Below are 13,939 nucleotides of genomic sequence, written 5' to 3' on the forward strand. Positions count from 1 at the left end.
GAAGTCTCTCTGCAAAAACATAAAATAGGCAAACGTGAGTACAAATGTACCCAGCAAGACTTACATCAGAACTAACTACAGATGCATCATTATCACAAAGGGATGGTGGGGTTTAACTGCAGCAAGCCAGCTTTGACTCGGTGGCTATCCTGAACTACGACTGCAAGTAACTCTTTTGAGGTGGCGCACACGAGTCCACATATTCACCATATCAATACACCACTATGGATCCGCTCCCGTCTCCCTACGAGAACGCCATCCATAGCACTCACGCTTATCTTGCGTATTTTAGAGTATCCACTTTCACTTGTCTATGAACTGATATAAGCAACCCAGAAGTCCTTTTCCGCGGACACGGCTATTCGAATAGATCATATTAACCCTGCAGGGGTGTACTTCTTCACACACGCTCTCACCACTTACCGTCGTTTACACGACATGTACTTGGCAACCTTCAAGCGGAAGCCCAACGTGGGTGTCGGCCACGGCCTGCCTAAACACTCGAGTCTCTAGTCCAGGTTTATCGCCTATTCGGGTTCCATCCATGAGGAGATCCGGCCGGAGTTTCGCTCACAGCCCCAAACGATGTGAACAGGGTTCCGTGACACCAAACGGGCACCCGGTATACCCGGCCACGTGCCTACCGCATCACAGCCCACCCCTACGGTCAGCGCTGCGCACGGCCTCCAGCATACTACAAACACCAGAAACTACTTGCAACTCCTGGACAGAGGACAAGGGTGATCAAGAAGCCGAGAGGGTCCATTGGTTTCGGGCCCAATGCGTGGTAGTAGCTGAATCATGGATCACAAACATAGAACTCAGTTCCTGAGGACGGCTGCAATGAGACAACCCACCATGTACTCCTACATGGCCTCTCACCGCTACCTTTACCAAATCGTGTTCACACGCTTAGCTCACACACCGTAGGACATGTTCACACACCTCTGATTCATCCCGGATGAATCAGACCTGACTCGACTCTAAGCAGTAGCAGGCATGACAAACAAGCATGAATGAGTAGGCACAACAGGGCTCAAACAACTCCTACTCATGCTAGTGGGTTTCATCTATTTACTGTGGCAATGACAGGTCATGCAAAGGATAAAGGGGTTCAGCTACCGCAGCAGGTAACAGATGAATCGTTGTTGTCCTAATGCAGTAAAAGAGAGCAGGAGCAAGAGAGTGGGATTGTATCGGAATGAACAAGGGGGTTTTGCTTGCCTGGCACTTCTGAAGATAACATTGAGTCTTCATCAGTGTCAACGATCACATCATCGGTATCACGTCTATCGGGAGGGGACAAATACCGGCAACACAGAAGGGAACACAATCAATGCAATGCACAATATGATGCATGATCATGACATGGCAAAATGAATGTGTTTTGAGCTAATGCAACTAGCAACAGATTAAATGAAGTTGGTTTGAATACAAGATTCAAATTCAAACTCCATATGTGATTATTCAAATGCCATTTAATTGATTTGTGCTAAACAGCAGCTATAAGTTGTTCTAACATGCATGAAAATGGTACAGATGGATTCCTTGAATTTTTCTAATAATTTTTCATATATAAATTATTTAATTTGGAGTTACGGTTGAATTTCTATGATTTATTGAAGTTTAGGGCATTTTCTGAAATTTCCTGAATATTAATAATTCCAGTAATTCATTAATGCGTCAGCCTGATGTCATGATGACGTCAGCAGGTCAATGTGGCACAGTCCGGTCAACCCCTGACCGGTGGGTCCCGAGTGTCAGTGTCTAACTAAACTAACCTAGCTTAGTTAATACTAACCTAACTTAATTAGCCGGGCGGGGCCCGCAGGTCAGTGAGAGAGAGGGGGGGTCAAACCGGGCAGTGGGGTCAACCCACGCCGGTCATCGGGTCCGCGGTCGCCGGCGTTTAGCCGCCGGCGAGTCCAGGCGCGGCGGAGGGCTCGGGAAACACCCTCCGGCGACCAAAACAGCGGCAGCGATCATCTACGCGTAGCTGGCGCTCAGTCGTATCCATCTAAGCAAGCGGGAGGGGCTGAGGTCGAGCGGGCTCGCCGGAATCAGGCTCGCGGCGGCGGCCGAGGTTCGGACCTCGACGGAAACGAGGCTACGGTTGACGAGAGGACGAACGGATGCTTGTTCTGGGCTCCTGGGACCACGCTGAGCGCAGACACGTGCTCAAACACGGGCGGCAGCAACTGTGGCCGCGGCGGCGCCATGGCCGTCGGCGAAGAGCTCTCGGCTCGTTGTGAATGGCGGCTAGAGAGGGAGATAGGGCACGGGGAGAGGGGGAATCGGGTCAAGGGCTCACCGCGGAGCTGCAGGGAGGGTTAGTGGGCTCGGGGGCGCGCCGGAGTGGCCGAATCGATGGAGAAGGGCGCCGGGGCCGAAGCTTGAAGACGATGACGATGGCGGCTGCTCGGGGCCCTTCTGGTCGCGTGAGACGACGAGGAGGACGAGGGCGGAACAGCGGAGCTTTGGGGGGCATCGGGGAGGCGAGACAGTGGCTGTGGCCGCGCGAGCGCTGGTCGGCGGCGACGGGCTCCATTCGGTCGCGGGAGGGGAAGCAGAGGAGCGAGGGGGAGGGAGGTCCAGAGAGCGAGGGAGAAGTGAGAGGGGGTCGGGGAGGCACGTGGCGTCTTCGGGCGTCGAGGAGGGAGGCAACCAGGCAGGAGGTGGCCAAGCGCGGTGGCGGTGCTCGCCACCGAGCTGCTTCGTGCGCTGGCACGGGAGGAAGACAGGCATGCCCCCTGGTGGTTGGGCTGCACAGTGTTGGGCTGTCCAGGTGGGCTTGGTGGGCTGCAGAGGTAAGTCCAGGTAAGGTTTCTCTCCTCTGTCTTTTATTTCTGTGTTTTTTTTAATTCTTTTGCCACTGTTTTGAATTAAAAATAATAATTCAAACAATGCCAAAAGCTCCTCTGAATATTTTTATTTGGCTAGATGGACTTTTCCAAAGCTCATAAAATATTTCAGGGGTATTTGAAATTATATTCTAATTATATGAATATAATTCAAATTCAAATAGCTAATGATTTAAATTCAAAGTCCCAAAAATAAATCCTCCTAAAATGTTCAATATTTTGGTTGGGACCAGAACCCTTGCCAAAAATTATCAAACATTTAAGAAGAGCATTTTGGAACAATGAATGAGATTTTTAGGGTTTTTGCCCCTCTTTTATTTAGGGTTTTGAGGCTTCCAATATTTCTCAATTCAAGTTTCAAAAATATAGACATGATGCACATATAAAGCTAGCCTAGAGCACTACCAGCAACTAGGGATGTGACATCGCGCCAGGCGGCATGCCTCGTCCGAGCCGCATGGTGGCCGACACATCGGCGCTTTCATGGTCGGTCCTGGGCGGTGCCTTGTCAGCGTCGTGGATGGCTTGGGCAGCGCCTTGGCATCCAAGAGGGGCGAAGTGGGCCGGCCAACATGCGTGGGGTGCAAAGGCCACGAGCAGGAAGGAGATGCGCTGGAGGTGATGGAGGAGGAAGTTGGAGGTGGCATCAGCGTCCATGGCGACGCCGCCACGGGACCCCCCTGCACACCTCAGCGTCCATGGCAACGCCGCCATGGGAACCCCCCTACACACCTCGGCATGCCTCGTCTGTGCCACATGGTGGCCGAGATGCGGCCGCCCATGCTCTGCCGGCGCCGTCTCATCCTCTTCATCAAGAGGAGGCATCTCTGCCGGACCACACCTCCCCATCTACCGCACTGTAATGGCCACCTCCTGGATGAGGTATAGCACTGTGTTGACCGTCCTCTGCTGCCCTGGTCCCTAACATCTGCTCCTGCCGAGGTCGGCTGTTCGTCGAGGCATAAAGACACCTCAATTTTCTTTTCTTTTTCCCTATTTCTATTCTTGCATTTGTTTCTTCTTCTTGGACCTCTCTGTATGCTGCTTTAATCTTGTTTATGTATCTGTAGTTACTGATAAAGTACTCATCGAGCTTAGATTAAATTTTATGGGATTGCAGGCTGAGGTGAGCATCATGACGATGAGCAGGCCTGTGGCTGATGTAGAGAGCTCCTTCAACGGGAAGTAGCAGTGCTGGAAGAACTTGAAGATGAGCAGGTCAATTTTGACATGTCCAGTTAGTTCGGGTAACCTTTGCATCTTTACATGTCTTTGCCTTACTGCCATTTTATTTTTGCTGCGTTGCTATTAGGTTCCGAAGTCATGCCTTCGCCTTACTGTCGTGCTGATACTGGATGCCACGTTGAGGAATATTGGGATCACAACTTAACTTAAATTAAATTAGCAATATAGTGTCAATGTGTGTCATCTGAACCTAATGAGATGTTGTTTACTGAAGAACAACCCCTTGCTACTTGCACAGTATGTGAAAAAACACCCTAAATAGATTGAAGAAATCATAATTGACTGTGATTGCATTTAGTTGATGCTTATGTGTATTTCCCATCAGTAGACCAAGTGGGTACTGGGTAATCTTCTATATTTCAAGTCCAAGCTTTCTATTCATTTTTCTATCTTTTTTTGCATATCTTAGTGATCATCTGCAGGGCTGAATTATGCCATTGTTGATGGTGCACAGGTCTATTGCTTGGTAGACCCAGTATTGGCCCTCCTTTCAAGCTCATGTGTTCATCCTAGAGAAAAATCTGGAAAATACGTCTAAACTATCTTTTAATCTGCCTATAGTGTAATGCTACGATTATATATATGGATACATCATATCGATATGTCAAGAGACCTAAAGCCTTAAGAGTTAAAGTGACAAACTGGGACTGATGTCATAATTGCATATGGGCTTTGTTCAATTATTTTCTTACCTAGAACGATGATGTTTGCAGATGGGCTTGTTCAGTCATAAGAGCTTATCGGTTCAGCTGGCATAATTTTGTTTCTTCAGTGTACTGTGTCTGAGGAAAAAAAATATTTTGTTTCCTGTTTAGGTGAATTCATGGCCAAGATGGACGGATTTCTGTTGTGTGGGCTAGAGGTTCTTGAGGTAGAGCACCAGCACCAACTAAGCTTCCATTCTGGTAAAATGTATGACATTCTTGATGAGCATGCATATCTATGGTTTTGTGGACACTGATTTAGTTCCATGCCAGTTTATTTCCAGCGGTTGGTCTGCCTCTTTATAGAGATTTTTATTACTAATATAAATTAGAAACTGAATGTATACTGCTTTCACCTTCAGTTTGAACATGACATTGTCTTATTTGTGACATAGGTGGAAATTAGCAAGCAGGCTATAGTCGGTGCATGGATGACCAAGTTTACTTATTACTTTATGAAGATGATGATTCCTAAATGGAATTAGGAGCTAGGTCCAGCATGTTGATTGTGCTTCAAGGTACAGTTGTTTGTACCTTATAAAACTAATGCTTTTTATTGGTGTGCATCTTGACCGAAAGCTTGATTCATAGATAGCTTCTCTTTGGCCATGTGATTATTTGAAGATTTTTGCTCTATGTTGTTTCCCTTGATTAGGTTCAGAAGATGATTGCAGCAATTAGTCCAATTAATATTTTGTTCATATGCTTTGAATAAAACTGTGTTCAGACATCATGTTGTATGCACTTAGGGTGCATCCAATCATTTTTGTAGGTTGAAACACGAGAAGAAGTACTATCTTGCCTGCCTGAAATTGACAGGAGCTTAGTCTGAATGTCGAAGAAATACTGGAATGTAGGATGGAGAGGTTAGCATGCTTACTCCATGTAATAATTTCAGAACTACTGTGTTATAGTAATGTATTTAGCTAAACCTTTCATTCGGCACATCCATAACTCAACCAGTTTATGCATGATGATTTAGGGCGTATTTATTTCCAAAGCAAACAAACTACTGGTCTTCGCTGGGTAAGGATAGGTGTTTGGTACCGAAACAAAAATTTACTTTGTCAGGCTAACTAGCATGCATGGGCTAGACAATCTTGGCACACTGGGAAAACAATGTAATGTTGCAGCATGTCAACATCATGTTCTAAACCATTTTTAGTGGCTGAGAGAAGAAACAATTGTCCAGGCTCATAAGAAAGAGCTTTTAATTTTAGGCCATTGTTTCGACGAGCTGGTGAACAACCTGGGTATCTAATTTTATATGAGCCAGGGAAAGCAATTTTATACCTAACAGCTCTCCCCTGATTTGGATCTTTGTTGGCCGTTCGATCTTGCTCATTTCGGTCAATTGTGCCAGTTCGGTCGTCCGATCCTTGCATCGTGTTATCACCTTGCCTATTTTATTCTCCTCACTTTGTCATGGATTAACATCATATTACTAATTTTTTGTGTTGAACTAACCAGTTTAACAATCAAAATTGATGGCCTTGCATCAACTGTTGTTGTTCTGCTAGCCATAGGCTGCCCTCAGGTTCATAATTCTAAGCTTGGACCATGTGGCCCACCTTAACCAATGCAGCTTGATGACTCCGTGTGGTTGCTAGGGGAACAGGTTGTGCTGATAAAAGTCCATGATTTTTTTATTAGCATCATTATTTTTCAATTTGATCTATTGTTTTCTAGCTTTTATTGTGTATCAACTTCCATATACGGTACTGTTTGTCAAGCATTACTATTGTTCTCACTTAGAATTTTTTATTTTCTTCTTTGCTACTTTAACAGATGCTCAAGAAATTTGGTAAGTATCATAGTGGTTCGGGCCTTGGTGCTACATGAGACACAATCACCTTCAAAGTACATGTGTGTATTATGGATATTAATGCTTTTGCTCATTCTAATTTTTTACTTAAGGTGGTTACATTTTCTTACTTTTTGCTGAAATAGAGTGAATTCAGTCATGAACATGCATTGATATATTTATTGTTAGTTTATCTTCGTGTTATCGGTATGCTTTCGATGGCTGCAACCTGAACTAATTATATCACTATTCCCATCTTACTTAGTGGCATTGCTATGCTTCACAGTATACAATGTTTTGCATGCCAGTATAATTCATAAGTGGTTTTCGTATTTAGGTGTTATTAATATGGTGAGTGATTGAAGGGGAGGCATGAGGAGAAGAGCAGTCCAAAGGGTGGATGGAGCATGTCACTTGTTGATGTTCTTTCCATTTCCGGACAGAACAACCATTCTATGATTTGGGTGTATGTTGATGTGTGAAAGTCAAGCATTTGGATTCCCAACTAGACTATTGTGTGTGTTTAATATTTTATTGTGCATTGATAAAATGTTTCAGTGCCCATGTGCACAAGTTAAATTTTGAAATAGATGAAAGGACAACACAGCATAAGGGAGTTTGCCCTTTAGGAAGGTTCTTGTCTGCTGTTGTGATTAAAATTAGGAAATTTATATACCTATAGCAGGATAGTTGCTCAAGCTCAAGTCTTATGTAACATGTAACATCTAAACTATGTTTGTGCTAATAATTTTTCCCATTGAAAAAGGCCATGTTGCACAAAGTAGGTGTTTTTGGTTTTAAGGGAGGTGACACCAATTGTGCGTTTGATCTCCAAATGTGTTTGAACATAATTAAGTCGAGGAATCTCCGCGGTAAAGTTGTATGTCATATACCTCGTGCCATTTTTTGGCTCTATGTTACGCGAATAAGACAACAGAATATGCATGCTACCCTAACTGGTTGCTAAAACCTACTTCTACTAGCAAAGTCAAATATTTTCAAAACACTTTGGGTTTAACATGGTCTCTGCACTTGCTCAAACATAAAGTTATTGAAAAATGCAAATATTTTCAACGCGCCCATGGTATCAAATTGTACTCTGTGCCATTTCGCTCAGGGATAAATTAAAATGTGTGTGCGCGCATCTCATTTTAGACGACAGTCTCCATTTCTTTCTATTTAAGGGGGTACATTTTGTTATCATATGTCCTTGCCCACAACTAAACCAATTAAAACATGAAAAAAATAATCAACGCACACATGGATTCAGCGGGTATCTGCGCCATATGTCCTTGCAAAATAAAACTATTTTCATCAACAACATGACTTTAGCGGGTCTCTGCGCCATTTGGCGCAACTGGTCAACTAGAATTAGTAGACGTCAAGAAATGCCTATGAATTATCACTTGTTATTAAACCATTTGATGTTTGAGGATTCGATTATATGGGACCGTTTCCTTCCTCTAATGGGTATACACATATTTTAGTTGTTGTTGATTACGTTACTAAGTGGGTAGAAGCTATTCCAACTAGTAGTGCTGATCATGACACCTCTATTAAGATGCTTAAAGAAGTTATTTTTCCGAGGTTTGGAGTCCCTAGATACTTAATGACTGATGGTGGTTCACACTTTATTCATGGTGCTTTTCGTAAAATGCTTGCTAAGTATGATGTTAATCATAAAATTGCATCCCCATATCACCCACGGTCTAGTGGTCAAGTAGAACTGAGCAATAGAGAGCTTAAATTAATTTTGCAAAAGACTGTTAATAGATCTAGAAAGAATTGGTCAAAGAAACTTGATGATGCACTATGGGCTTATAGAACTGCATATAAAAATCCTATGGGTATGTCCCCGTATAAAATAGTTTATGGAAAAGCATGTCACTGACCTCTCGAACTAGAACATAAGGCATATTGGGCCATTAAAGAGCTCAACTATGACTTCAAACTTGCTGGTGAGAAGAGACTATTTGACATTAGCTCACTTGACGAGTGGAGAACCCAGGCCTATGAGAATGCCAAATTGTTTAAGGAAAAAGTTAAAAGATGGCATGACAAAAGGATACAAAAATGTGAGTTTAATGTAGGTGATTATGTATTGTTATGCAACTCTCGTTTAAGATTTTTTGCAGGAAAACTCCTCTCTAAATGGGAAGGTCCTTACGTTATCGAGGAGGTCTATCGTTCCGGTGCCATAAAAATCAACAACTTCGAAGGCACAAATCCAAGGGTGGTGAACGATCAAAGAATCAAACATTATATCTCAGGTAATCCTATAAATGTTGAAACTAATGTTATTGAAACCATAACCCCGGAGGAGTATATAAGCTTCCAGAACGTTTCAGCCTCCGAAAAGGAAGAGGTATGTGGTACGATAAGTAAACCGACTCCAAAACAGTTCTAATAGAATTTTTCTCTGTTTTGGAATATTTAAGAAAATAGGAAAATAAGAAGCAGTCCGAGAAGGACACAAGGCGTCCATGAGGGTGGAGGGCGCGCCCCCTGCCTCGTGGGCACCTCGTGTGCCCTCCAGACTCCGTTTTCTTGCACGATACTTCTTTTGGTCGGTAAAAATTCATTATATAATCTCCCAAAGGTTTTGACCATCGTACCACACAAATATCTCATGTTTTTGTTTCGAGCTGTTTCTGCAGCAGATTTAGAGCAAGATGTCATCTCAAGACTCTGACGGAGAGAGCTATGTCTCACATCTCATTGCTGACCCAAAGACCTATGGGGACCTATCTCCTTGTGGTCGAGGAGGATCAATGATTCAAGTTCGGAGGAGGAGGATGTTCCTCTACCTCAACCTAGGGATATGCACGTGAAGTTAAAGAAGTCTAGTCTCCCTAAGAGGGCTAAACTGTCTAACAACTGATCTATTCCTTCTCGTTTTTGGCAGAAAAGCAAAGGAGATTTATGCGACAAGATCTTGAAGTTGGAATCGGAGGTCGATGATTTAAAGGAGGAGATCGCTCTTCTCAATTACAATATGGAAAGGCTGAAGGCACAATTGTCACCATCATCACCATCTCCTCCACCTCCGAAGAAGGGGAACTAAGTATCTGGTATGGGCACTCCCCTTGGCAACTGCCAAGCTTGGGGGAGTGCCCTGGTATCGTATCACCATCACACTTTTATCTTTACCGTTTTTCTTAGTTCGATACTTTTGGTAATATCTTGATCTAGTAGAATAAAGTTTTAGTATAATCTAGTTTTGAGTTTTGCTTTATGATCTTTCTATGTAATCGAGTCCGTGAGCTATATATAATAAAGATTAGTTTTGAGTCGAGGGCTTGATTACCTTGCTATGATCTTGAGGGAATAAAAGTAAGAATAAAAAGAAATAAAGAGATCGTATTGATCTTATGGAGAGTAATGACTTCACATATAAAGAGTATGATGAATACAAGTTGTTGAGAGTTGACAAACATAGTTTTGGTCATCGTTGCAATTACTAGGAAGTAATAAATAAATAGAGTTTTTCACATATAAATATACTATCTTGGACATCTTTTATGATTGTGAGCACTCATTAAAATATGACATGCTAAAAGGTTGATGTGCGGAGCAGCAGGAGGGGACCACTACAATGTTGAAGAGGACCGGTGTCATCGTCGAGAAACTTATGGACGAGAATACCATGTGCATCGAGCGTAGAAGGCTGGTGGAGGAATCCGTGGATGCTCTCAAGCAGCATATTGAGGACAAGAAAGAGCTCATCGCCGCTCGCCGCGGAGACTAGTTCCCGCGGCCTGTAGCAATGCATCAAGAAAGTAGAGATCAGCGAGCCAGCTCGTTGTCTTCCTTCTTCTGTTGCACTTGTGTATTTCGGGCGTTGCCACATGTGGCTTTTTTAGTTATGTTCCTAAATATGTAAGACAGTTATTATCCACTGTCAACGTCCTTATATTCATCATGCTTGCTATAAGTCACAGTCGATGCTATATAGGTCCGTCGGATCTTACATCAAGAACCGTGCAAAACTTTCTTTTCAAATTTTCATTTTTCCCTCTTAAATCTCAGTCCAGTGAGACATATAGCCACACCGTAGAACAGGGGATCGGGCGCCATTAATGGAGACGTTGGGAGGGAGGTGCGCGGTGGGTAGAGGTCAAAGGGCTCTCCTCACGATGAGTACGCGCAGGGGTCTGATCGCACGCCTCATGTACTCAAATATCTACCCCGCACGGCACCTCCTAGCCAATAAAAAAAGGGGACGCGTGGCGGCATGTAATTGGTAAGTAGAACACCCACGGTTTCAATAATACTTGTGTTTCCGATTTGTAACATGATGGTACTTGTTCCAAAATGACTTTGTTGATTGTTAATGTGTGCGCCTTCACAAATCCGACGGAAAAATTACCACAACATGTTGGTGCCATGTCATGACACCATGCCAAGTTTCATGATTTTCAAGCGTATTTTGGATTTACAGGAATTAAAAAACCAAGTGTCTCAATCTTTCCGGCCGAGCCACGATGCCCAGATGTTTGAATTTCATTCCCATTTATTGCATGGGACCTAGAAATTCACCCAAGGACACACATGTGATTTTTCAACCAACCTTGATGCACTGGAGCATGTGCTTGTAGTTCAAATTTGAATTATGCACATTAAATGCCCAGAAAATCAATTAATGTATCAAAAAGGTCAAACGAACCCGAAATAATTCCAAAATTTAGCGTGATACTTCTATTTGGTCTAATCCGTCTGTGTAAAAAAATTAAGGTGGGAGAAGGCAGTGTATGTATGTCATTTCGCACACGGAGTTGACACGTTCCCTCTCGGAACCACGAGCCTTCTTGAGGGAAGCTCCGATTTGCAAGAAGATTACACCAAAGCTTGTCCCAATTCGGCCAAAAAATTACCGCAACATGTTGGTGCCATGTCATGACACCGTGCCAAGTTTCATGATTTTTAGGTGTGTTTTGGATTTACAGGAATTAAAAAACCAAGTTTCTCAATCTTTACAACCGAGGCACGACGCCCAGATGTTTGAATTTCATTCTCATTTCTTGCATGGGACCTATAAATTCACTCCAAGGACACACATGTGATTTTTCAACCAACTTTGGTGCACTGGAGCATGTGCTTGTAGTTCAAATTTGAATTATGCACATTAAATGCCCATAAACTCAATTAATGTATAAAAAGGGCCAAACAAACCCGGAAAAAATCCAAAATTTAGCACGATACTTCTATTTGGTCTAATCTACTTGTGTAAAAAAATTAAGGCGGGAGAAGGCAGTGTACGTATGTCGTTTCACACATGGAGGTGACACGTTCCCTCTCGGAACCACGAGCCTTCTTGAGGGAAGCTCCGATTTGCAAGAAGCTTACACCAAAGCTTGTCCCAATTCAGCCAAAAAAATTACCGTAGCATGTTGGTGCCATGTCATGCCACCACGCCAAGTTTCATGATTTTCAACCGTGTTTTGGATTTATAGGAATTAAAAAACCAAGTTTCTCAATCTTTCCGGCCAAACCATGACGCCCAGATGTTTGAATTTCATTCTCATTTCTTGCATGGGACCTAGAAATTCACCCAATGACACACATATGATTTTTCAACCAACTTTGGTGCACCAAAGCATGTGCTTGTAGTTCAAATTTGAATTATGCACAGTAAATGCCCAAAAACTCAATTAATGTATAAAAAGGCCAAACGAACCCAGAATAATTCCAAAATTTAGCACGACACTTCTATTTGGTCTAATCTGCCTGTGTAAAAAAATTAAGAAGGGAGAAGGCAGTGTACGTATGTTGTTTCACACATGGAGGTGACACGTTCCCTCTCGGAACCACGAGCCTTCTTGAGGGAAGTTCCGGATTGCAAGAAACTTACACCAAAGCTTGTCCCAAATCGTCCAAATAATTTACCGCAGCATGTTGGTGCCATGTCATGACACCATGCCAAGTTTCGGGATTTTCAGGCGTGTTTTGGATTTACAAGAATTAAAAAACCAAGTTTCTCAATCTTTCCGGCCGAGCCACAATGCCTAGATGTTTGAACTTCATTCTCATTTCATGCATGGGACCTAGAAATTCACCCAAAGACACATATGTGATTTTTCAACAAACTTTGGTGCACTGGAGCATGTGCTTGTAGTTCAAATTTGAATTATGTACATTAAATTCCTAGAAACTCAACTAATGCATAAAAATGCCAAACGAACCCAGAATAATTCTAAATTTAAGCACGACACTCATGCACTAGTTGCATGTTCACTGTACATAAATGTTCTAGCAATTCAAACACCATCCTTTCCCTCCGTAACACCATTTTGTCTTTCAAAACATGATGAAAAAATCAGGTACACCACAAACAGTTTACTAGAAAGAATCGTGTGGGATGCGATATAAAATATCTTGGCGCATCGTCTTGTCTGGCTTACGAAGGAACCTTCATCGTCTACAGTCCACTACCCCCACTTGAACCACACTTGCGCACCAGTTTCTCATGGCACCGAGCGAATTTTTTTTGACACCGCGGAAATATCTATCTCCCCGCCCACTCTCTCCCACCAAAAGCCACATTTCCACTGTTCCTCCTTGCAAGTTCAAACCTTCATTGCTGCTTACTCGCAGCTCAGCCTCCTTGTCAACGACCATTCTTCTTGCAGCGCCGCCTCCTTGCCGGCTACCCTTCTTCTTGCAGTGTCACCTCCTCGCCGGCGACCCTTCTTCTTGCAGCGCTGCCTCCTCACCTGTGACCCTTCTTGCTGCGCGGCCTCCTCGCCGCCTTCCCTTCTTTTTGTTGTGCGGCCTCGTTGATATGGTCAGGTAATCCACACCCCACCCTCACCATCCTCCTCCTTTCCCGTCCCACATGCCCCGACCGACGGTGCTATACCTTCCGCCGAAATCACTGTCCCCCTCCTCCAATTAAGCGCCGCCCACAATCATTTTGCACGCAGTATAACGTGGAGCTCAGTAGCATGCGGCCGCACTCATGCATGAGGTCACTATGGCTGCCATGCGTGCCAACTGCCAGATCTTGGAGGAGCACCTCGTCTTCCAGGCCACCGTCGACACCGCCACATGATACGTCTCCAACGTATCTATAATTTTTTATTGCTCCATGCTATATTATCTACTGTTTTGGACATTATTAGGCTTTATAATCCACTTTTATATTATTTTTGGGACTAACCTATTAACCGGAGGCCCAGCCCAGAATTGCTGTTTTTTGCCTGTTTTAGGGTTTCGAAGAAAAGGAATATCAAACGGAGTCCAAACGGAATGAAACCTTCGGGAATGTGATTTTCTCAACAAACAAGACCCGGGAGACTTGGACCATACATCAAGACACAAAAGAG

At 43.6% G+C, this 13,939-nt stretch overlaps 1 protein-coding gene and 1 long non-coding RNA gene across 8 annotated transcripts in view; both read left to right on the forward strand.

The window, feature by feature from the left end:
* The window catches only part of LOC119315867, an 18,752-nt gene extending 9,074 nt beyond the window's left edge, over window positions 1-9,678 (forward strand). The window contains exons 2-4 of the mRNA XM_037590323.1: window positions 3,287-3,720; window positions 3,932-3,987; window positions 9,520-9,678. Coding sequence (XP_037446220.1) covers window positions 3,287-3,720; window positions 3,932-3,987; window positions 9,520-9,678 — 649 coding nt within the window. The remainder of the gene's footprint in view (window positions 1-3,286; window positions 3,721-3,931; window positions 3,988-9,519) is intronic.
* LOC119316911 lies at window positions 3,714-7,379 on the forward strand. 7 transcript variants are annotated; one of them, XR_005153403.1, is made up of 5 exons: window positions 3,714-3,743; window positions 3,982-4,079; window positions 4,922-5,018; window positions 5,206-6,428; window positions 6,952-7,379. It is a non-coding gene; the product is annotated as an uncharacterized LOC119316911 (long non-coding RNA). The 7 variants fall into 7 exon arrangements; XR_005153402.1 differs by having other exon boundaries at window positions 5,206-5,328; window positions 5,538-7,379; XR_005153401.1 differs by having other exon boundaries at window positions 5,206-5,328; window positions 5,560-7,379.
* Window positions 9,679-13,939: the final 4,261 nt, after the last annotated feature.

The sequence above is a fragment of the Triticum dicoccoides genome, chromosome 6A, assembly GCF_002162155.2.
Source record: "Triticum dicoccoides isolate Atlit2015 ecotype Zavitan chromosome 6A, WEW_v2.0, whole genome shotgun sequence".
NCBI lineage: Eukaryota > Viridiplantae > Streptophyta > Magnoliopsida > Poales > Poaceae > Triticum > Triticum dicoccoides.